General features: G+C 35.8%; 2 protein-coding genes across 3 annotated transcripts; both read right to left on the bottom strand.

The window, feature by feature from the left end:
• Positions 1-305: 305 nt before the first annotated feature.
• LOC131625962 (dynamin-2A) lies at positions 306-15,962 on the bottom strand. Its single transcript, XM_058896802.1, has 22 exons — positions 15,609-15,962; positions 15,471-15,521; positions 15,275-15,395; positions 15,012-15,104; positions 14,805-14,866; positions 14,486-14,603; positions 13,727-14,069; positions 13,321-13,468; positions 11,514-11,615; positions 11,289-11,408; positions 11,021-11,104; positions 10,816-10,943; positions 6,225-6,309; positions 5,980-6,115; positions 4,756-4,829; positions 3,787-3,843; positions 2,937-3,084; positions 2,679-2,827; positions 2,257-2,370; positions 2,107-2,174; positions 1,267-1,442; positions 306-836 (listed from the first exon to the last, which is right to left on the bottom strand). The coding sequence occupies exons 1-22, from the start codon at positions 15,738-15,740 to the stop codon at positions 604-606; spliced, it is 2,742 nt and encodes a 913-aa protein (XP_058752785.1). The 5' UTR covers positions 15,741-15,962; the 3' UTR covers positions 306-603.
• A 1,631-nt stretch (positions 15,963-17,593) lies between these two features.
• Positions 17,594-20,993, bottom strand: LOC131625953 (chloride channel protein CLC-c-like). 2 transcript variants are annotated; one of them, XM_058896794.1, is made up of 7 exons: positions 20,606-20,993; positions 20,319-20,519; positions 20,050-20,227; positions 19,653-19,915; positions 19,312-19,581; positions 18,091-19,216; positions 17,594-18,003 (listed from the first exon to the last, which is right to left on the bottom strand). In XM_058896794.1, the coding sequence occupies exons 1-7, from the start codon at positions 20,821-20,823 to the stop codon at positions 17,878-17,880; spliced, it is 2,382 nt and encodes a 793-aa protein (XP_058752777.1). In that variant the 5' UTR covers positions 20,824-20,993; the 3' UTR covers positions 17,594-17,877. The 2 variants fall into 2 exon arrangements, with proteins under 2 accessions (XP_058752777.1, XP_058752782.1); XM_058896799.1 differs by lacking the exon at positions 20,606-20,993 and having other exon boundaries at positions 20,050-20,232; positions 20,319-20,453.
• Between the last annotated feature and the right edge of the window lie 5,261 nt (positions 20,994-26,254).

Here is a 26,254-nt window from a genome sequence, read left to right as displayed (position 1 = left end):
CGCACTAGAAATTTTTTAATTTCCGATAAAATGATACTGGATTTTTTAAAAAACAAATAATTTCCGGTATCAGCTAAAAAGAGATACCGGAAATTTGCTTTGGGGTATCGAAAATTTATTTTTTGATTATATTGACAACAGTAATATTTTTTCAAAAAAGGTGAAAATTTAAAGTAAATAGTATAAGGGATATTTTGAGAATAACGTAAAATGGGAGAGTGGCATGTCTAATTTGAGGGGTGAGATTTGTCCAGAAACAGTCCAGTGCTTAAAAAAAAAGTTCTAGTAAAAACATTAAGCACTCGTGATAAATGTGCATCGATATAATTGCTGATAATCACATTGGATACAAAACAATTACACCGGTATGATGAAAAGAAGAAAAAAAAGTCAGGGAGACACAATATCGTCTCGCCCAACAATGCCCCCGCATACCCAGTAAGAATAAAATTGGACACATACTGCCTATGACTGTGATAACAATACTTATCTACAACCTAAAACATTCCGACTAAATCACTTGAAAAAGTTATAAGCAGAAAAATTGAATGCGTCCATCCCAGGAGAATGCATAACTGTGGTTAAAATCATATGTAGCTTTATCTAATATCTTGAACTAGATTGTGGAGGAGCGGGAGGCAACCGATTTGGTGTCCGTCGACTGCCAGAATTTGATCCTGAGATTGGGTCGCCATTTTGGGATGGATCACTGTAACGTCGGCTGTGACCACCAGAACCATACCTAGATAATGAGTCACTTGGACCATTGGCAGCAGCATCAAACGCAGATCTCCAATCATCGCCCGATGATGGTCCAGAGTTTCGTGGGCTGCTTTCTGTATTAATTTGTTTGCCAAAATCAAATGAAAAATTATATAAATAAATAACAACCTATAGACTCAACTGATGCATGTATATGCAGAATCTGTGCAAGAGACGTAATAAGATCGCAGTCAACGTACTAAATATATTTAATCACTTTTATGTTTCTAAATAGTGAAAGTGAAATTTATAAACCATCATCGTCATCTTTTTTTCTTGATAAATTACAGAACTTTAAAGTTCTTCCCAAACAAATAACATGCCATATAAGCTTTCATGTGTAAAACGGATGTTAGAAAATTCCAAGAAATCGTCATCTTCTTTCTTGATAAATTACAAAACTTCAAGTTCTTCCCAAATAAATAACATGCCACCTAAGCTTTCATGTATAAAACATTATGCTAGGAAATTCCAAGAATGCACCTCAAGCAAATTTGTAGATACCTGCTGCATTCCCTCTATCGGACCAATTGGATGCGGCAGCCGCTCTGTTGTCATGGACACCTAGCTGCCTAGTAAGTTTTGAAAGAAGGGAAGACTGTTTTTGAGCACGCTCCCTTCTACGCTTGACATTTTGATCCTCCTGGAGCAGTTCCTCAATTCGTGCCGAGCTTACAGCGCTGCCAAACACAGCATGAAAAAGAAAAAAAAATGCACAATCAAATGTTTCATTGCTAAAGAACAATTGTACACAAATGAAATCTTTAAGATAAATTGAATATCTCAGATGAAGTATTATTATTTGGAAATAAAGTTCAAAAAAATAAAATAAATCCTATTGACCAGAAAAATATAGATAAAAGAAGGAACTTGCAACCAAATTAAATTAAATTAAAGAATACTGCAAACCTACCCAGTCTGTCTACATAACATAATGGGAACTCCATTGGGATAACCATGAGCAAAAACATCATACAGAGCTACCAAATTTATGATCTACATTCCAAATCATGTTTAGGGTTCACAAGAAACATCCTTGAAGATGCGAGAATATCACCCCAGCCAAATAAACTTAGCAACTGCATAAACTCTTCACTTAGCTTCCTTGTATCTAACCAAAGACTCTTAACATTCTACCGAACAAAAGAGAATGCACAAGAGCATTCACACTATGATCATGTATGTACATGTGATACGGTATCACATTACGGTTGCATGAACTTTAATGTTTTGATGAGTTAATGCAGGGAATATGGGAAGGATGCCAGTACACCAAATAGTATTAATCAAGAAAAATTCACCTGAAAGTCATCAGACAATAAGGCAAAAAGAGACAGCACTAACCTGATAGAACTGTATAACTGATTAAGCATGTCTTCTTTAGCTTTCTCAACTTGGCAAAGAACAACTGCCTGCTCACCCAAAACTAACTGATCTCACAAACAGAAATAAATCAGAACAGAAGAATTATGGAAGTCAATAAAGTTAACTCACTTTCGGAACATTGGCAGCAAGGCTGTTAAGAACAGCTTCAACATAACCACGCACTTCCTGAGACATCCATCTCAGCTCTTCTTCTGGATCAGCAGGTTTTCTAGCCAAAGTATCCTAAAATATTTAGCACCATGAATAAGTAGTTATGAAAATTGGTTCATGGTTGTAACTTTTTGAAAAACTAAAAGCAATTGGTAAAGGATTCTATTCTGTGTTCCAAGGCGTCACAATACATTTCAATGTAAGTATCTTCATCATAAGGAGGCAGTCAAGTGAAAAGGGCACTCAACAAATGAATCCCAAACAACCAACGAAATATGTGTCAATCGTTGATAAGGGACAGAAACGAAATTCACATGTACAATTGGCCACTGTTAAATGAATCACATAAAAGAGAACGGACACGTAAAATAATTACTTACAAGGGAACCATCAGAAAGACTCTGTCGCATGGGAAAACTAGGCTCACCAATTGCTTGACCCCCTTTAGCACGTGCAACATTTCTCAGCTTGTTGATCCACTCAACCTTATCTGCCATGCTCTCAGCCTTCAACAAAACTGTACTTTCAGCTGCAAAATCATGTTTCAACATTGATACATGCCAAACATGGTTTATATCTGCTTATTGATTTGAGAGAGGTAGGAGAAGAAATGCACAAATAGGAATTCAGGTGACTACCTTTCATAACAGTCTTATAGGGGATCTTGCTCGTTATCTTGAAAACAAGGTTAGCTGTCTTTCCAGAGTCCGGTCCATTGGACTTCTTATCCTTGGAACTCTTTGTAGGGGCTTCACCCTCGTCAGACATGTCATCAATATTACATTCCTGATTAGACAATAGTCATTATTCCAATCAACTTCCAAGTTCCAAACCTTCAAATAAGTATTATGTCGGAACCGTGATTATATGCCTCTACAAATATGAAGCCTAAAATATATATGAAACCTATACTCACATGAGTCAATCAATATCCATAAAAGGACCAAATCACCACATAACAATACAAAGACTTTTTTTAACTGATTACGCTGTGTGGTTATTTGACTCTTGTTATAGTCAATGGCAGAAAGTGATATGTAGAAGCTGACCCCAAAACACTATAGCAGTATAACGAATAGTTGTATGGCCGTTAAATTGAAGCTTAGGGAAATAAGACAATAAATTTATACCATAGTACCATACACATAAAAGCTAAAAAGTAGAATAGACAAAATTAAAGACATTTTTATAACTAATAATAAAAGCTCATTAATATTCAATCCCAATATAAGCAAATACGTTTCAGGGTGAAACAACCAAAAAGTCTAAAAACACATAGGGAACGGCTAAAAGTTGAAGGAACATCACAGTAGTGGTTGACTGCTGCAGCCACTACTAAAATCTGTGACGTATGTGGTACCTAGAGGTCACCAAGCTATGCAATACCGCTATAGTAGCTGCTATTGACTACCAAGGCTCTTGATTCTCTTAAAAACAGTAGATGTTAAAGCCAATGAGCACTCTAGCATTAATTCAAGAAATTCATACCTCTAATGAAATTACTCCTCGGAAATGTCTCTCTTCTTGTTTTTTGGTATATCCAAGCTGTCAATAAAACAGTCAAACCATCAAATTTTAGAAAGCATTAATCGTTGGCCACCCACCAAATCAGTCCAAGTGATATAGGGATTCTAGAAAAAGTTATTCAATGCCTGAGTTTATGGTGTGGGTAATTATACTAAGGGAATGTACTTTGAAAATTGAAATATGATGGTCAAGGCAGCTTGCCTTAATCCATGCATCAAGTTTGGTAAAATATTCAAAATTCCTGTCCTCGGAGATTTTCCGTTTATAAAAAAATTAACTTAAAACAGGTTAAAGACCCTATTAGATAAATTAAATTAATCACAAGATTTCATGTGAAAGCTTAAGCTTTAGTAACATGGAGAAAAGTAAAGCCCCTATTAGCAATTGGTTAAGAGCATTATCCTTGTCACCCTTATTCTCCTTGATTAAAAAGTTGAATTTCAATTCAACACAAGATAAAGAGTGGGTTCATTTATTGTCCACGCTTCAAGTTCAAATACAAAAACTGTTGCATGGAGGGGCATATTGATTGTAATTTATCATGTATTCTTTTTGTTTATTAATCTTGATAAGTTTCCTTAGATAATTTAACCATTTACTAATACCCTTTTACTGAAAGATAATTTGTTGTATATAAATATGGAAAAAGCTAACATGTGCCCCAAGGGCACAAGTTAATAAGCTATTTATAAAAATATTTTCTAGGAACACGTGCATTCAATGTGTTAAAACTTTAAATATGACTTTATTACATTTAATTACATTTAACTTTTTCTAATTATAATATCCTTAACATGTGCCTTAGGGCACATGTTAGCATGACCCTATAAATATTCATCCAAAGTATAATTGTCTAACAATATACAATCATACAATATCAAACCCCAAATTCAACCGCAATAGAAAACCGAATATGATAAATTTACTAACCTTGCCACTCTTTTCGTTTAGAACAAACCACCGTTTACTCCAACCACCTTTGCCGCTATTTTTCAATAGATATCCTGCATTTAGTTAGAGGTTACAGAAATTAAATCAAAATACTAAACTTGAGAATTAAAAAAATATGACTCCTTACTTTAAAATGGATACAATGGAAGAAAAAACAAAAAGCGGGCCTAGAAAGAAAGGGAATGTATAGAAACTGTCATGGTCCTAAGATCAAACGAATACCCTACTTTAATGGATCACTATAACGAAAATTAAATTAAAAGGTTATTATATTTATATATATATATATATATATATATATATATATATATATATATATATATATATATATATATATATATATATATATATATATATATATTGATATCCACCTACAACAGCTAGGTGGAGATGATCAGACGGATCAAATAATGCCTCTGGTATTGGAATTCTTCAACTAGAAGAATTTACACACACACACACACGCACACATGGAGACAGAGAGAATGATTTTGGGTATCTGAAAACAAAATTTATTGATTGATTTATCTAGTGTGAAAATCTTAGTAATTATACATTGAATGAGATCAAGAAATTATAACTACTTCTGACCAAGCTTAACTGCCATAACAGAAAGTCAGTTAAACTTTCCATTTTACATGATGGTGATACTAGAAAGTAAACTCTAATAAACTGTATTCTGTCAAGATTTAATTGGAAAATATATAGCGAGGGATTCCTATTTTTTGCCTTTTCTTTGTTTAGAAAGTACTGAAGAATCTTCTGAACTTTCATCTGTATGCATCATAAATTTAGTGACTAAACTATCAGCCATTACTCAGATGTGCCAAGCAATATCTGGAAATATTTGCAAGAGGAATTAGATATGGATGACTCGAGCAAATTAATGACTGTTTTGAAAAAGGCGAATACTGAAGCTCCAGATCTAGATAAGAAAATTGATATTAATAAAATATGAAAAGGAAGCCACTTTGGAAAATTTTGATGATTGCAAGAGGTACTTGATAAGGATGACTCAAGCAAATGAATATGTAACTGTTTTGAACAAGGCGGATACTGAAGCTCCAGATCTAGATAGGAAAATTGAAAAAACAAAATATGAAAAGGAAGCCACATGCTTAATAATGGGACGCAGCAGACTGAACGGAGATACCACAGTGAAATTAGAACTAGAATACAAATTTTAGGATGAATGCCAAAAACCTGCTGTTATCTCCCCATCAGGTCCGGCAACCTTCAAGCCAGATGCCTCTGGCGTATCCTTGTCTTGCTGACTGGATTTCTCTTTCATTGATTTTAAGTTTCCTCCACTTTGTTGACCTGATTGAGGACTAGTTGCCTAGAAAAGGAAACAAAACAAGCATCTCATACATAAAGCCAAAATGTAAGTACGTGTGGTATGTGTTACAAGTTCAAGCAAGCAGTTATTAAAGTAAAGGGTCCCACACCCTATTTAGAATTGACTGTTCTGCATCAAGTGACTTCTTGGATGGCCGGTTCTTTAGCTCATCTTCTCGGCGTTGCCTTTCCATTCTAATGAAATTAATTGACAGTGTTAAAGCATATTAAATTAACATATATGCAGCTGCGGTCTAACAGTTATAGATGTTAGGGAACATTCGTACATACTAAATTATATGATCATGGCATTGACAGAGATTCAGAAACCAAACCTCACTTAGTCATAAGTTAACTGTCCATTAGCCCAACAAAAAAGTAGAATCGAGAACTTATCAATCTATGCCCGTACAAATTAAGTGGAAGGACAAACTAGTAGTTTTCAAAAAGCATTTAAAAAGTCAACAAAAAAACTAACAAATAATTTATTTTCAAATTGCTTGAAAATGGGTAACCAGACCATGAGGTGTCAGCTTAACTTTTAAAGTTTGACCTTGTAATATCAAGGGACAGAGTTCAAATCCCCACGTTGTAAAATTATCATTAGTGTCATTTTAACTAATAAAAATTTTCGTCTTCCCTAACTTTTGTTTTTTAATAAAAACCATGACAAATACAAAAACTGAATTTGGAATACTCAACAAATTTGTTTAAGATTTTGGTAATAGTGTTGATATTTTGTAATTATAGGAATAGCATATTCTCGTAATTAATGTTGCTGATTGTATATTGATTTATTCCTTAGTTTATATGATATAAATCCGTTGTAACTAATGTTGCTGATTGTATATTGGTTTATTCCTGAGTCTATATGAGATAGAACTTCGTGATGTAGTTGAGACATACGGTTTCACCAAATGCCTCTTGTTTTCTCTCATTCAGCATGGTATCTAAAGTCTATTGAGAGGAAATCCTAAACCGCGCTACCCAGTCGACCCATTGTCTTCCGGTGAAGAAAAATAAGCGGCAAACTATGTTCCAATTTCGGTTTGCCCTTTACCGCTTGCTTTCATTGACAAGTACTGTTCATTTTGCACTGTTCACGGCCGTACACTGTATAAGAGTGGAGCTGTTTCATTGTGCAATAAAAAAAAAACTCGTCATGTATCACTTCTTCTGGTTTTAGTATTATGACAGGTTCTAATTCTCGACGATGACCTTCCACCTCGAAACTTCATTCCAAATATGAGTGTTCTCATCATTGATTTAGGACATACTATTGTTCATTGTTGGAAACTGCATGACCACCCTCCATGGCCTCAGATTGCATCATTTGACACTATTCAGACCACAGATCCTACTAAAGCTTCTCTGACAACTTATGAATAATTTCTCTGATGGGTAAAGTATCATCAGAACTGACTCAACAGTTACTGTCGCCCACGATGGTAAATTATTTGCTTACATCTCTCAATCACCTTCTCTTAGTCCATGGATTCTCAACTCTGGTGCATCTCATCATATTGTTGGTACCAAGACACTTTTCTCTTCTCTTAATACTTCTGGTTACTTACCTAGTGTAGTCTCAGCAAATGGTTCTGAAACACATCCTCTAGGGATAGGCACTGTCCAAATTCTCTCTTCTCTGTCAGTTACATTTCTCCTTTATGTGACCGGATGTCCATTTAGTTTAATATCATCAGTCGGTTGACTTGTTCTCATGACTGTGTTGTCACCTTTACTAATTGAGAATGTTACTTTGCAGGATCGGATTTCGAAACGGCAGGTTGGTGTCAAATGTGAGTCTAATGGCCTTCATTATCTCTCAAACCCCCATCAACAATGTGCCCTACCACATCCCACCCTTACATGCTCGGTTGGGTCACCCCAATCTTCTTAAACTTCAAAAGTTGGTACCGAGTCTTGGTCTCTCCCTCCAAGAATTAGAGAGCATGTTCTCTCCCATGCCAAAACTACGCAACAACTATTCCATAACCAGTTTCTCCTTTCCTTTCTCTATTTATTATAAAACAAAAACACACATAACTTATAACTGCTACACATAACAGACATCAATAAAAATAACTATAAATGTCATAACAAGAAATCTAACAAAAGGTTACATATGATACTCTCTTAGACGATACCTCATTTTGACTGATGTTACATTTTTTGAGTTTGCTCCTTTCTGAGTCTTCCTATTTACCTCCTAACCTTCTTCTGACGTCTTCCCTATCCCACCTGCTACTCTCCATCTACCACCTGCGCGTATGCCCCACCTGAGCCCACTATTATTGTCCCTCCTACATACCCTCTCACTCAAAAACCTATTCCAACATTCCAGTGACGTCGACCACCTTCTGTTGTACATGTCCTGACACGTGTTCTTGATACTAAGGTCATTCCCGACTCACCTCCATTGTCACCGCCTTTATCAGATCCAACCGTGGATTTTCTTATTGTTATTCGTAAAGGTATACGCCTAGTCGAAACTCGTCCCCTCTTTATATTACTTTGAGTTATCATTGTCTTTCATCTTTGCATTACACTTGCTTCACTTCTGTGTCTATTCCTAAAGCTCTAGGTGAAGCTTTATCCCACCCATTCCTAAAGTTCTAGGTGGTGAAGCTTTATCCCACCCAGAGTGGAGGCAAGCAACGATTGATGAGATGTGTGTACTTCGAAGCAGTGTATCTAATAACTGGTTCCTCTACCTTTTAGAAAGTCTTTAGTAGGTTATTGTTAGCTTTATACGGTGAAGGTCGGTCTTGATGGTAAAAATGATTGATATAAAGTTCATTTGGTGGTCAAGGGATATACTCAGATTTTTGGATTGGATTATAGTGATATTTTCTCATCAGTAGCTAAAATGGCATTTGTTAGACTCTTTTTTTCTATTGCAGTCATCTAGTCATCTGACACTAACCTCAACCTCAGATTTACATTAAAAATGTTTTTTTTTTTGCATGGTGATCTTAAGGGAAAGTGTATATGGAGCAATCACAGGATTTGTTGCTCAAGGGAGTCATTTTCAAAGGTTTGCCACCTACTCAGGTCCCTTTATGGTCTTAAGCCGACTCCCAATGCTTGGTCTGGCAGATTCAACCCAGTAGGGCAATAATTTGGTATGATTCGCAGTGAAGCCGATCATTATATTTTTTTATCATCACTCAATCTGAGGGTGTATTTATGTATCTAATTGTTTATGTAAATGATATTGTCATAATTATTTATCTGATGATTTTTTTATCATCACTCAATCTGAGGGCGATTCACTTCTGATTATTGTGTATTAGTTTGAGGAAACTTGATATCTTGAAAATGAAAAAAAAAAAAAAAAAAGATAATGTAGTTGCAAGATCCAGCGCTAAGGTAGAATACATGGCCATGGCACTAGTAACATGTGAGCTTATTTGATTGAAACAATTACTTAAAGAGCTTTAATTTGAAGATGCAAGACAAATGTAACTAATCTATGATGATCAAGTCGCATTGCATATTGCTTCAAATTCAATCTTTCACGATAGGACGACCAAGCATATTGAAATAGAATGTCAATTTGTCAGAGAGAAGACCTAATCAGGCAATATCAGTATCACACAAACTTTGTTAATTCCAATGATCAAGTTGTGGAAGTTTTTAAAAATCACTGTGAGGTCCTAGAATCAGTTGTATATGTAGCAAGTTTGGTCCATTTGATTTATATGCTCTAGCTTGAGAGGGAGTCTTGATGTTTAAATATAGGAATAATTTGTAAATATAGAAATAACATATTCTAGAATATTATCTTGTAATTAACGCTGATGATTGTATATTGATATATTCCTGAGTCTATATAATAGAACTCCATGATGTAGTTGAGACACACAGTTTCACCAAATGCCTATCATTTTCTTCATTTTCTCTATTCTACAAATAGTAAAGGCTTTTAAGCCATTAATTCTTCTATGTATCCACTACTTCCCTTCACTTTATAGCAACTGACCAACAAGGTTTGGTTTCCTATTAGGAGAGAATGTGATGAATTCCAAAGTGCTCATTCAACATGGCATTTGTTTTGTACAAAAAACAAATGGAAAGTTGATAGAGAAAAGAAAGGCGCAGTGTTATTCAATGAATGATTAAGAATAGGAGAGAGAGATCTCCTCCTAAGGTTTCCCCCTCACAAAGGATTTCTCCTTTTATGCGCAACAATCAAATTCAGAAAATGAATCCATTTACTATTTTTCCTATTTATTTAACTAAGCCTCCTCTAACTATTAATTTGTCCTGACTAATTCATACAACTTAACTCCCCTTTATTGCTTATCCTAACAGTGCACATTATTATGTTTAGGAAGAAAATTTTATTCATCCTACTTCTAAAAGAGAAAAGGCTAGCTGGAAAGTCCGGGGACAGCTAATAATAAATGCATATACTCGGTAAGATTTCAATCGGGTAAGCTCACAAAACAAAGCTACTTCAGAAATTAAATATTAAGAATCCCATACGTCTACTTCAGAGGAGGCTTATTCATTATCAGTAAAATATATCATCATAAGAGTCCCTAGTGGTTCTAGAAGTCATATACCAATATCATATAAATGGTAGTGGTTCTAATGAGTTTCAAATTCAACCTCAGGCTCGTGTATGACTCCCATAAATGGCATTAAGATTCCAAAATTCATAAATATGCAACAAGAGTCACGTGTTAAACATACCGCCTCTGCACTAGACGAATAAAATGTTGGGGTGGAACAAATGCACGTTCCATATCAACTAGTGCAACCACCATTTTCTTGGATTCATTTTTAAATGTTTCCAGGGCAGAACTTGCAATTGCCACAATCTGAAATTGCAACAAATGAGCTATATAGTTTCTAAAAACAGGCCAAGTTAAATATAAACTACGACAACCATAGTTACCTCTCTCTTGAATGGAGGATATCTTCCAAGACCAGGTGTAGCATTTGCAGCAGCAGAAACTAGATCCGCAAGCACGCGATGTACCTAATTTGGTAGTTGTCAAAACAATTTCTGATAGTACACTGGTTTTTATTTGCAGGTTCTATCAATTTCTTACAAGGAAATACCACTTCCTATCAATATCTGAAGTAATTTGGTGCTATCCATTCGTGGCTCAAAAACCTTAGTATTTGTTGAAACAAAACAAACAACACATTTAGAATCATACCTCATCGACACACAGGCGTGATGGCTCCTTTGCCAGTTCAAGAACACCTTTTATTAAGGACCTCAGACCTTTCTCTGGAGAGATAAGATAAGGTTGATATCCATCTGCTTCTAGGACAATCTGACATAAGCCAAAACAGAAATAAAAGAAACAATCATCTCAAGAGAATGTGAAGAAATTAAATTCTACCTAAACAATATGACAATTTTAATGAAGAAGAATTACCCTCTTGACGTTGTTTATGTCAAAGTGTTTGTCAATAGGAAGTTGCTTGATCCTGTTAGGAAAATTTCCTTCAAAACTGGCAACTACTTTCCAACCATTACCCTGCAAGGAAACAGAGAGAGAAAATTAGATCAACAAAGAATAGTATTCTTGTACTATACAGTGGTCTAGTCCCCTTCCCAACTTCTTTATTTGAAATACAGGGGAAAATAGATCGTAACAAACAAAGGATCAGCCTAGTATCAGTTTAATGAGTTCAAACGTCTGAATCATTTCCAGAGCCAGTTTGATAAAAACACATTTATGTTATTCCATTGTGGCTTTTTTATGGAATTTTATATAGAGCATTTTCAACGAATTTGATAGAAACCAATTGATATAGAAGAAGGAAATAGGGAAAATCCCTTTGGTAACAGAATAATATTGCAAAACTTCGAGGGTTTGCACCTCCCTAATGCCAATCCCAAGATACCCTCTCTCTCAATCACCCTTTCTATTTATTGGCAACACTCTCATTCTCCTAAATCCTAATTAATTAATTCCTATTCAAACTGTAGTTACATATGACAGTTATTTTTAACAAAAACTGCCTGCTAATATTAACTAACAAGGTTCATTCTTATCGCTATCCTAATTAAGGGCCTATATCTAGCACTAGCAGAATGCTGGGTGCATCATAGGTACCTGGAACAGTTGTTGATGATTAGCTATTAGCTTTGGTGGTTTTGGTAAAAATAAAGAGGTTAAAATGTGTGAACAAAGAGACATATGATACAGTTTGGTGTATTAGGTTGAAGCAGAGCTCTTGTATTTTTAAGGAGGACTCTTTGGCACACCACTTGATTAGGGATAAGAGTACGTGTTTGTTTTCTGTTATATTATTTTGCTTTGGAGGATTCTGCATCCTTCTTTAACTTTGTGGTCCGTTCTTTTAGTCTAAATAAATTTCTTTTAATTAAGAACGTCTAAATAAATTTCCTTTAATGAAAAAAAAGGTGTAGCAAAAAATCAGTTTTTAGTTGTTCAATCCCCTTTAATGCTTAATCATCTCTTGCTCCTAGAGGATATTCCTTGTCAAAAGTTTTTGTTACAAATTTTAGAATATTTAATAGGGTTTCATTATTGCATCTCACAATACATAAATTATCCGGGATGATCTCATAGCAGTGGTTTTCATATTTAAATATATGTCCTTATTTTATTTAATTACGACAAGGAGTCTTCTCTAGTATAACTAGATCTTAGCGATTTGTTACATATTCATCACATCATTGTACACGAGGATATTATCTATACTCTCTTCCTCCTTTCCCGCCTAAAATTTATTTTCCAACACTTACTACAAATTTTTAAGCAAATAAATTTGTTTGTGGAGGGAGAGGAAAAAACACATCAATTGAACAAATTATGCTAGCTTCATATCCAATAAAAAAAACCTTGTGAAATAGCTCTTGCTGAGCACACAGATTAATAATATCATACCATCCAAAAAGAGTGATAATGATGAGAAATTATCCTTGAAAAGTATTGCTTTAATCTATAACTAAATTAAGGGCACATGTTAAGAACTAAATAAAGAAATTTTATCTTGGAAATTGTGTTTTAAATTTATTACAAACATGTAATTAGTTTTTTAAATTGTTTTTTAAGACAAACTTTCTAATTGTTGATTTCTTAACCCCTAAGGGCACATGTTAGCATTACCCTTAAATTAAATGGACCGATTCATGGCGTAGACTGCATGGTGCCAAAATCTACACCGCCTAGCTGCTATACTGTGTAAAAATAAATAATAAAAACTACTGACCTCGCCTCCAGTGAGATGTTGAAGAAACTTTTCCTCAAATTCACGACATAACTCCAAACCTAGAGCCCTGGTACCTTCAGAAGTACTAACCATTTGTTCACCGAGCTTCACTAACTCATCCTGAACAACTTGAGATTTTCCCTGAAGGCTGCAGCAGTTTAAATGAAGGATTATCGTGGATTGTAAGATCATTTAAACTCCCAAACACAGACAAAAACCAGGCTAGTTTCTCTTTTATAGCAAACATTAAGTGTGAACATTAACAGGGAACATGTACAAGATATGAAAAAACCAATTCACTTTGATGTTGGCAATGTGTTTGCTGCGAGATCATGAGTGGATAAGGAGCAAGTGGAACCCTTGACAACAAACAATGAGAAATAATAAGCTAGCCAAAAATAAATACCCAGTGAGGAGTGTTGGTAGCCGTAGCTTCATACGATTGCGGATCTGTGCAGCAAGAGACTCAACCAAAGCAATTCTACCAAGCTTGCTTTGAGGGGCTCCAGTCAGTATTGATTTCAAACTTTCAGTTTCAGCCCGCCAAGCAGTTTCCAACGAGCTCTCAGGTGCACCACTCCCAGACTGTGCAGAAGCTAAAGAAACAGACTGGCCTATCAAAGCAACCCACGGAATATCAGATGTTTTTGGAGGTCCCTGATCCGATAGGAGTGCCTGCACAGCTGCAAGGGCTTTCGGTTCTGCGGCTGCCTGGTCAATTTTACTGATAACACCGACTGTTCTGGTGGCTACAGTTGAAAGGCACATTGAAAAAAGTTAAATGGAATTTATAAAAGGAATTTCTTAAGTTAGATGTTTAATAGTGTCAAGGACCATGCACCTAAAAGCTATAAGTTTTTTGGTGAGAGATGGAGAATGGCCTCATATCCCAACACAGTTTTATGCAAGTGCCCTTTCAGTTTAAGTGTAGAAATTGCATATACTCGCTCTTTTTATGCAGAAACTCAACTTTATTTACAGAAGAAAAAAAAGGGTCGCAAGCATTAATTCAAACTCCGAAGCCTAAGAACTAGGCCATTCAGATTAGATATCATGCTTAAGCTATTATGCCGAGGGTCAAGATTGGTTTTATACTGCTGACAAATAGCTATATTTTTTTGAGGGGGGAGAGGAAGGAAGATTGAAACAAAAGATAAAAGCTTACATTCTGCATCATATTCTTTTGCTACTCTAAGGGCTCGTGATGATGAAATTTCTGGTGCCTGAGCTGCGGGAACTACTACCAGCAAAATAGCGTCGTTGTGCTCAACATATTGACTGATCTACAATGATAAAAAAAAATAAGAAATCAAAGTTTTGTAGAAGAAAGTACACAAAAATTAACTGTAGATCTAAGAAAAAGTTAAAATCCAACACATCATCCACCATCATTAGAGAATGGAAGTGGTACTATTATATAATAAACTGGCCACAACATACTGGATACTTAAAAAGTTATGAGATGATATCTTCTTCGTACTCACAATTTTGTCATCCATTATCCGCTGGTCCAATCCAGGCAAATCAATCAACTTCAACGGAGGTGCTGCAGAATTTTAGAATGGAATAAAATAAATAAGTGTGATGATGCAAATGCAAGCATGCATTTATGTTGCATGTCGAACCCTATTTACTGATGCATATAAAGGAAGGGGGGAAACACAAACACATTGATATGATAAAGGACTTACCGGTACCAGTACGGAGTTTTAGACCTATTTCTTCACCTTTCTTGCTAGAGGAACCTTTGCTGAGTCTTTCCTGTAGTGAATGTCGAAGGGCACCTAGAAGCAGAAATAGCAAGTGTTAATAGTATTTACAAATAGAAACTAATCCATGTCATAGAAATTCGACAAAATTTTAACAGAGGCTATGCGTAGGAATGCTGACATAGGCAAGATTTATTAAATAGAAATAGAAATAGAAAAAAGAGGTGCAGGTGGTAATTTCTTACTTGCAGAAACCTGCTGAGATTTATTATCGATTTGGAGGATGATAGAGGTGGCGGTTAAAGAAGTGTCTCTATTCAATTCAAGGCTAATAGGAGCTCTGGTAGCACCATTTTCACCGGTAGGCTGCAATTAAGTCAGTTAGGTAGTGGATAATGGAAATAGAAAGATAAAAATGGAAATAAGCAACAATAAGAATACCAGAACGGGATGTCCAATGAGGCTATTCAATGCAGCAGATTTTCCAGCACCCTGATCCATCACCGTCATCATCACAATTGGATTCAAAACAAATGCATTATGCGATAAGATGAATGTGGATCATGAATCGGAACTTACGACATTGCCGAGACCAACGACGTTGAGGAAAGTGGAAGTGCGTCTGGATTCTTCGACATCTTCGTCGGCGAGGAGAGCGGCAGCTTGGCGCATGGATTCGGAGAGCTGAACCAATTCGTCGATAGCCTCCATCGGATCTGAAGAAGTTAGGTTTCCGGCAAGAGATTTGATTTGAAATGGTTGGTTCACACGTCGTCAATATAACAACCAACTGGAGCTGTTAATTGCTTAATAATTGCTTCTGCTATATGCTTAACCCTCCTACTCGTCTCTCTCTTTTTTGCAATTTTAATGCTTCCACTTACGTCCTTCTATTTCGCGGTTTCTATCCTTCTCACCGCTACCACCATTCTCACTTATCACATTATTATTATTATTATTATTATTATTATTATTATTATTATTATGTTTATTATTATTACTCCATGCATCTCTTAAGCTAACTCATTTCATTTCATACTCTCTTGTTAACAAAATTTAATTAATTGCATTATTTAAACAATAAAATCATTTTTAATTATTAAAATATATTTATGATTTGTTTGGCAATTAAAATAAGTAAAATATGCATGTGAGAATTTGTTACTGGCATGCATGTGTGAAGTGTTTTCAATAAATAGTGAAGAAATTCTTGTTCTATATTCTTTCGCTTTATACAACTTCTCATAGTATTTTTTTTAACCGTATGTTACACAAGATGATTGGGTATCGATATTTTCCTTCAATCAAATGATAAAGAATTTGTCTTTTTTTTTGTCTTTATTATAAGAGTTAATTGACCTTTTAGATTCATTCAATGGTCAATGTATTTGGTCCATATATAAATCAAATACATTAAATATTTTTTGGTTCATATATAAATCAAATACATTAAACACTATATGAATCATAAAAGTGAATTTTCTCTTATAATAAGGACTATAAGAGGTATATTAGACTTACATACAGTGGGATCATGGGTGAGTCTAGTTTAGATTTCCTTCACCAAATTCTCTAAACTCTCTTAAATATAGATGTGTTCTTAATGGTTTATGTAAATAAGTGAAGGAAATGTATTAATGCATCTTATGAATTATAAGGACATCTCGTGAAAATCCTAAAAATACCTCTCTAATTTTAAAAATTCGTTTTCGAGCACACTTCATATACACAATTCATTTATTTTTGAATTAAGCCTCCGTTTTATGAATAATTTTATTCGGGAAATATATTTTTAGAACCTACTAATGTTGTTTCCATAACCTTTTTCATATCCTGCCAGAACACTCACTCCAGGATAGCCTCAAATACCAAGTATTCCACTGAAGGATGAGAAAGGTGTTACCACAACATCAAGCTTATTCCTTTTCTTCTCAAACCTATTTTGTGACCATTTTTTCTTATTTAACACTGCTTGTTCCTCTATTTTCTCCATTCCATTTGCCTTTCCAGCTTCCACCATGAGATCTTGGTCATACTCATCAAGCTTCTCCTACAATTTTTGATGCAAACAACTTTCTTTATAGTGATCAAATTTCCTACCAGTATTACATAATAAATGGAGTTCTTCATACCCACACTATGTTTCCTCATTTTTCATATTTTCATGTGTTTCCATGTTATATCCTAGTAGATAGAGCACTAGAGTTCATCTTTTTTTTCTTAATGATTTGGTAATTTTTAGTTGATTCACTCATTTTACTAATCAATTTAGTAAAAAGAATTGGGTGATTATATGAAAGCGTTTGATATTTAATAATTGAGAATAAATCCCAAAACAAGTGACTTTATCAACACTAATGTTAGAGATCTTGAATTGCATGGAATAAAGTAAAAGTAAACAATTACACAACTTAGTCCATAGTTTCTAAGGATTAAAAAGACATATGAATCACATTCTAACCAGCCTTTTTAACTGCCTCTAACTCTGTTTGGAAAATCTCTATGTGGAATGCAAAAGCAAACAAGAGTTAGAGAAAGTACAGTTTGGGTAACATTGTCTTGAATATGTGAATTGCTAGGGAATCCAATTAACAGATGAGTCCAAGGAGTAACATTTTTATAACGTGTATTCCAAGGAATCTCCTACCCTCTAAATATAACCATGAAAAAAACTCATTCACTATGTAAGTTTCCGTTGATTATTCTAAAGCCAAAGCGTAAAAGCTAATTAAAAAACCAAACCAAATAAAACAAAATACATTCTAGCTCGAGGTTGCTTTATCATGTCACATCTTGCAGAACAACAAAAAGGTGGTTCTTCCTGTAGAATGTAGTGATCCAACATACACTATAAATGACTATGTGTTTCTTGATAATGACTCCGCTTCCTTGTGGGCACAATGTGAGGGTACAGTCCCAATACATGTTCCGCCATCAAGTCGTGCCTTGTCAGGATCCCTACCACTGGAGGTCTCTGCATAAAAAGTATTAGTAATTTTTAGTTAGTACTCATTCAAAGTAACAAACATTTTTCATTGCTAAAAAAGGTTTATTTGCTTACTCCGGGTTTCTTTGGGACGACCAACAAGTGCCTGAGGCCAAGCTCGCGGAAAAGAATAGCAGCTTTCGCTAGAGACGTTGTTTCCAACACTGTATAGGATGACCTGTTGGTAATAGGATGCAGATCAACATACATTTCCATCTCCTCATCCGATATCTCTAACTCCTCCAGTGTTATTCCCTTCCCTGCACCTGGCTTTCCAAAATCATGTGCGCTCAACTTTTTCAAAATCGAGGATGACCCCCTTGGGCTAGTAGTAAATACCTTGTGTTTAAGAACTATCAGCAGATGATACCTCAATACCAATCCACACAACTCTTGTTCATCTGAGAATGGGGGCTCGTCAATCACAGGAAAACCGTTATGCCGCGTCACCTTCAAAGTGTGCAGGATATTCCCCACTTTTTCAATCCCAGAGAACATAAACAGCGGACTAGAAACCACATCCCCCGCAGCTAACTGCCTCATGTAAGGTTCTGCATGCGCTTCTAAATAAGGCAGCCCCTTCATTTCCACCATCTGATCATAAACACCTTTGTTAAAACAATCTGCCACGGACTTTGAGATCAAGAGAACCAACATGACCAATGGTAGCATGAGGAGGTTGTTAGTGAGTTCAAGAAGTATGACACATAGAGAAACTGTCATTCTCATTGTGCCACCAAGGAAGGATGCAGCTCCCAAGAGTGCAAACAAACCAACATCCAGAACTGTGAATGGACTTAACAGACTTCCTGCAACGCGTCCATAAGACGCCCCTGCAAGTATCACCGGAATGAACAGCCCTGAGGGAATCGCAATTCCATAAGTGATGATTCCGAGGAAGTAGATTGTCACAAAGAATATTAGGAGACTGGAGAGAAGGAATCTTTTGTCAGTGCCAGCAATAAAGAGGTTGCGGATAGCATCATCATTGGTAGTAAAAAAGAGAGAAGCGAGGTCATTGTAGTGATTAGGAGGACACTGGAAATTCTTGTAGTGTCCGGAACGCCCTACGGTTGGGCACTGATCCGCCGCTTGAGGAGGACAAGGCATGCACTTTGATAGCCAAGGAACCCCAAATGAACAGCAAGAGGTCAAAAACGATATAATCATCACAAGTATTACCTTAAATATAGGTCCTCTCCTGCAATATATGTACGCCACAGATTAATTAGTTCAAGACAGTAGCAGAAAATAATTCATTGTTGGAAAGGGGATGGTGGAGATAGGAGGACATACTCATTAATGATGCTGTAAGTGCGAAGGACCTTATCGACGAGAAAATTGTAAAGACTTCCCAAAAGACCTCCAACAACTCCAAGAAATATAACTACCAGTAGATCAGGTATGCTGTATGACGGCTTTGCATAATCAACTTCAAACATGATCAAACCTCCTTCTCCAAAAAGACCACAGTTTTCATCCTTGCAATATTCCATGAAACCTTTCAGCACTACAGCTACGACAGCTGTCGTGAAAAATGTTCGCCACAGAAGAGCACTCCTCCACCTGAAAATGCTTACAGTCAGACAAAAGACAGACATCATGAAAGTGCAAGACAGTAGAGAAAGAGAGGGGACCAGGAAGCTGCTTCTTCAAGTGCAAAAAGGACACCACCAACCGGGGCACGGAAAGCACCCGCAACGCCAGCAGCCGCACCACATGTGATCAAATCCCTTCGGTCTCTGTCATTTTTAAATTGTCTGAACCCTTTCCAGGTCAGTCCATATTTTGTAGACCCGCCTTGTCCAAGTAAATTAGCTATGCAAGCACCGGTATGCACCATAGGCCCTTCCTTACCCACAACAAAACCAGCTGCAACCCCGAAAATTGAACCAAAAATCTGAAAAGTTCAAGCCATTTCCATGTTTAATAAGATTCTAAATCAGAAACTAATGCATTCCAAGATGATATACTAAGAAGCTATGTATTTATAGATATGTAGCAGTAATAAGGATGAGACACATAGATTGTAACCTTTACAAAGAGGGTTCTTGTAGCCAATATAGAAGGAGCATCTACGCCGTTGAGATATGCTTTGACCTCAGGAATGCCAGATCCTGCTGCTGCAGGGGCAATGTAGGCACAGAGAGCAGCTGCAGCGATGGCTAAAATCATGTTACAACCAGCAAACACTGCAAAAGCATGATGAAACCTGCTCTGCAGTTAAAATGGTAGCGCAGTTATTCCATCCATGTTACTAAATAAGGGAGGAAACATAGATGATAGAAATAGATTATACATACTTTTGATTAAGCATGAGATCGTTGGTGAGATTAAGCTTGACACCAGCAATATTCTCAACTCCAATGTTACTGAAAAATGCGGTAACGCCTGTACCTAATCCAATAAGAAGTGCAAAGGTCCATTTGAGGTAGACGTACTGTACTATCTCAGATTTTGCTCTAGACCTCCAGTCTTGTTTGAATATATCATTCTCAATGATCCTGCACTCGAATGTTATGAAAATTAAAAAGGAAAAATAATAGAGAATGAATGAACCGGAAAAGGAATTGAAGAGGAAAGTACTGACTCGTAGTCGAGACTTTCGATGGGACAAACATTGGCTCCAACAATAGCATGCTGAGAAGTGGTATTGAGTCTGCTATTCTTGGGAAGAAGAGGCTCTCGGATTCCAGATCCAGATCCTGTTGTTGTTGATGATGATCTTGATGATATAAGAATCCCTACTCTCTCTTCCTCGTGCCCCATATGCTCCACGTCCATTTCTTCCTCCATTTCCATAACCATAGTGATTGCCTTTGAATTCTTCTGTCCTATGCAGATGCAACTAGCACCATCATCATCAGTTCAGAAAGAAAGGGTGTGAGAGTATATGTATATATTGTGAGCGAAGAATGCGCTGGTTCTCACGTATTTACACATACGTATTTTGGTTACAACTTAGTACATTTTAATAATAATGAAAAATACTAGGAATGAATGGACATGATTAATAAAGCTAATTTGTTTGTTTGTTTGTCATTTTGGGAAAGGCAGCATTATCTATTGTGTCAGTCATAGGTTGTCTGCCTGTCTCAACAATGTCTGGACCAACCTCAACAATTGGGATACTTTGTCCCATTATTCTCTTAGTAATAATTTTATATTGATTAAAAAAGCTTGTTGCTTATTTATTTATTTTCGTATAAAATATAAAACAAATTTATCAAAATATATTTATTGAATCCATTATATAGAATTTAAAAAATAGAAATACTAATTTTAAAATATTTCAAAATTGTCATTTTCACTTATAAGAGTAGCAAAGAATAAATATATATTTTTAATTTATAAAAGAAAGTGATAGAAATTATGAAATCGTATTTTGCATGCCATTTAAGAAGTGATCAAAGATAAAAGATTATCATAGTTTGTTTTTGAGATATGATTTTGATGAGGATAACTTGGACATTTTGGACAATTTGGATTGGTTTTACTAATGACAACTTGATGCAACCTATGAAAATTTAAATATGTCAAGTGGTTAAAGATGCACAAGACAATTTTGTTCGAAGTATTTTTTCTAAATCAAGCAGATGAACTAGGATTGTTTGACGATCTCTATCTTCTGATGATGACATTCAACTTAAAGATATCTAAAGTCTAATCTCTGACTAGATTCAAGCAGGTTCTTATATGATTGGTTTATTCGGCAAAATCTTGAAACTTCAGAGTGTGAAAGAGATGAAGTGTGAAAGCTCGCCCAATCACGTCTGAGAGATAGATGTTTTGTAAAAATACAAGGACATTCTCGTAAAGTAGTATGGTTAAATCACACACAAACACACACTCTAAAACATGTTTTAAGGCCTCTATTTCTATAAAAAAAAAAACCTAAAAATATTTTGGAATCGTGTCAGATGAATCAAGAAATTTCAAAACAAATTGGACAAGTTTTTAAACTATCTAATCGATTGGAGCATAATCCCAACTGATGGGGTTAGTGCAAATAGTGTTCATAATAATTTGTGACAGCGTCTTAAATCTTAATGAAAGACGATTATTGTCTTTCAAAACCTTCCAAAGTAGGCATGTGTAATCAATTGTTTTAGGTCATCCAATCGTTTGCCATAAGGTCCCGGTCGATTGGGACATTAATTTGACCAGTGGATATTTTCCTTTTTTGTGTCAATCTCTAACCTATAAATAGAGACATCTCCCTTTACATTTTCACATCAAAAAATGTGACTTATCTCTCTCACTCCTCTCTTTCTCTCTAAAAATATTTTCTAATTTCTCTCACTTTAATTTAGCCATGGCCCTTCGAGAATGTCTATGTGTTAAAGTGAGGTTTTATATTCTGAAAAAGGGTGATATTGTAAATTCACCAAGAGGTATTTTTCTCTCGATTGAATAATTTCTCTTAAAGGAGTGTTTATTTGAGTTTAAAGCTAAACTCATTAAAAGCTTCATTTGGGAATTTAATATTAATTCTCTAGTTCGGTTCGTAAGCTCAGCCCTTGTAAAAGATCCACTTGGTTCGAGATCAGCGTGGTACAAAATTTCAACTTTGTTATAACGAAGCACCATCAAAAATAACTATGAGAAAGATTGAGTTTCTTGAACAAACACAAGAAAACCTATTAGATTTTCACGAAAGAGAGAGAATAGAGAAGAAGAAGAAAATCAGGATTGGTTATAACTATTTTACTATTAACTTACTCAATAAGGATTCCAAGATTACAGGTGAATAACAACAACCAACATCTCTCAACAACCTGAGAAAACAAGTATATTTATAGACTACTAAGTTAACTTAGGATACAAGTTAACTAAAACAATTAGGCTAAACAAACAGGCCCAATTTGACATGCTAACAAACCTAGCATTATCGACTATTGCTTGCTATAACAGTTTTCGACTACACCATGCAGGACTTCGCCATCAACATGTGAACAAACTTCGACAATATGCTCAATTTGTCGAATCAAGAAATCTATATCTATCGAGATACTAGAGTTCGATCCAAAATCTCACAAATCTCCACCTTGGAACAAACTCTACAATATTAAGGAAACAAACTAGCTTTCTTCATGCAGCTTTATCAACTGCATACAGTGGAAAAACTTGCAGCTTGGCAATGTCTTGGTGATCATATCAGCAACAATGTGATTTTTCAAAACTTCCAGCATTTGGACTTTTCCACGCTCGATTATTTCTCTAATAAAAAGCAGCCTCACATCGATGTGCTTGGTTCGCTCATGATAGGCTGAATTCTTCGACAGATGTATGTCACTTTGACTATCACATATAACAGTGATAACTCAACCTTGAAGTTCCAGCTCCTTAGCAAAACCTTCAAGCCACACAGTTTCTTTCACAAATGTAGTAAGGCAATATATTCTGCTTCAGTGGTTGATAAGGTAACAACAGCCTTCCAAAATTTCGTTTTTCAACTGATAGTTATGCGAAACATAGTGAACACATATCCAGACATAGATTTTCTAGAATCCATACAATCTGCATAATCAGAGTCGACAAACCTTTCAATTTCTATTTTTTCATCATCATCACATGCTCCACCATAAATCAGGACTCTACTCAGAGACTCATTTATGTACCTTAGAATTCACTTCATTACTTGCTAGTGTACCTTCCCCGGGTTGTACATATACCTGATTACAAGGCTCACTTTGTATATTATGTATGAGCTTGTACAGACCATGACATACATCAAAGAACCTATTATACTAGCATATGGAATATTACTCATATAGGTTCTTTTGACTTAAGTACTAGAACTTTGGTTCGTACTCAACTTGAATTGTGGATTGATTGGTGTCACAATAGGCTTTGAATTCGACTTACCAAACTTGTGTATAATCTTCTTCAGGTATGTCTCTTGAGATAAGCATAATCTCGACTGCTTTCTATCTCTCCGGATATCAATCCCGAGAATTCTGGATGCAACTCCAAGATCTTTCATGTCGAACTCCTTACTGAGTTCAACCTTCACCTTCATTACATTCTCAACAATATTTCTTTATATAAGGATGTAATCCACATAAAGCAACAAAATAACAAGTGAATTTCCAGGTCGAAATTTGAAGTAAACACAGTGGTCGAACTGACTCATAATGAAACCTATGTGTGCCCTGAACTTGTCGAATCTCATATTCCATTGTCAAGGAGATTATTTCAACCCGTAAAACGATATATTAAACTTGCGCATATAATATTTCTTTCCCTTTTATGCATACTCTTCAGGTTGCCTCATAAGATTATTTCATCTAGATCACCATACAAGAAAGCGGTTTTCACATCCATATGTTCCAGTTCTAGGTCGAACTTTGCCACCATAGGTAACAACATTCTAATGGATATATGCTTAACAACATGTGAGAACACGTCATTGAAGTCAACTCTTTATTTTTTAGTGAACTTCCTAGCAACCAATCTTGTCTTGTATCTTTTCGACATCACTCATTCGATTTTTTCCTTAACCTTGAGAATCCCCTTACTGTAACACCCCAATTCTACCCAAAGCATTTAGGCAAGAAAATATCAGAGTATTAAAATTTCATACAACACATTTAGGATGTTACACTAAGTAACCAAACAAACACCTTGAAAACAAACGGACATCACCGATGGCAAAAGCATACACACCTGCCAATAACATGATACATAACACACGGAAGATATGAACATATATATATACGTATAGCTCTCACTCTCAAAGAGGAGTTTTCCAAAATAAAGTGTTTACAATACACAATGGCACGTTATCACATATACATGTTCAAAAGAGTCATATACAAATAAATAACAACAGACTCCCGACTACCCAGTGTTACATATCAGAGCGACCGACAAGACCAACTGGAGGACTACCTCTTCCAAAAGACTCCCAAAGCGGCTAATCTGCAGGATGTCACTCAAGCATCAAATCAGCAGAAGGGTGAGAATATAATTTATAATGAAGCATGATAAATATAGTAATGCCAACAAGTATCATCAAGAATCATACAACAAAGTAATCCACTCATTTAACCACAATCAATATATAAGTAATGTGACACATGAATGATAACATAAATTATATAGACAGACAATGATGAATGAGACTCGACTATGCATATGCATGTGGTACCAAATCCGGAGTAAAACTCCTCCTTGTCATTATGACAAATACACCTGCCGAGCATTATGCTGGGACTTTATTCCACTCAGGAAGCCCGCAGGCTGTCGTCATCGAGCATTAAGCTCCCACTGATGACCTCTTGCCACTCAGGCTAATATACCGTTACCGAGCATTAAGCTCCTACTGGTAACCAATGCCCGCAGGCCATCTGTTAACAGCATTCCGCCATTAACGTATTGAAATGTTATGATGCGCAAATATATGACTCTATTACATGACAACAACATCATCAACAATATAACACGATCATACACTCACGTTACATCGTTTATATTCTATCCAAAAGGATACATCACCAATTAATAACATCGTTATCAATTACATCACACCATAATTACCACACAGGCATCATTAAGCACACCGCACACATTCACCGTCAAAACATACTGGCCACATCGACATAGATGAACGTATAACACACTTATACACATCAAGTTAATATTGGCCATCGGCCCACAACTTCATCAATACATCAACAACAAGTTGTAATAACAACAATTCAACAATGATAATACATCCTCCTCATAACAACAATTACTTGCCATAAGGCCACACATCATGTTAACAACAAACAACCAAACAACGTCACATATCAAGAATGAACATTCATTAATGCATAACACATACAAACATGATTTCATGTTAATCCTCACATCAACAACAATTGCAACCAAGCACTATGATTATTTACCAATCATATCGCGCAGATAAACAGTTATGTGTTTTTATCAAAAACACCCCATAACAAATTAATCACAAGCTAACCAAGCCTATACTATCATATAGAACATCCAACTAGCTTCCTAACGCTTCAAACGGCGTATGAAACGGAGCTACGGATCAAAAGTTACAAGGTTTCAAAGTTTTGGAAAAACAGAAAATGCTGTTGTCCGCTTCAGCTCCGCTCAGCGGACCCTCACAGAGATTTTTCTGCAAAAGAACCTCCGCTCAGCGGACCCACCTCCTCTCAGCGGACCTGCGTAAACCCAGAAAAAACCAGCACGAACCAGAACTGTCTCAAGCCCCTTATACCCA

The sequence above is a fragment of the Vicia villosa genome, linkage group LG1 (assembly GCF_029867415.1).
Source record: "Vicia villosa cultivar HV-30 ecotype Madison, WI linkage group LG1, Vvil1.0, whole genome shotgun sequence".
NCBI lineage: Eukaryota > Viridiplantae > Streptophyta > Magnoliopsida > Fabales > Fabaceae > Vicia > Vicia villosa.
This window is presented reverse-complemented; position numbering and strand designations above follow the sequence as displayed.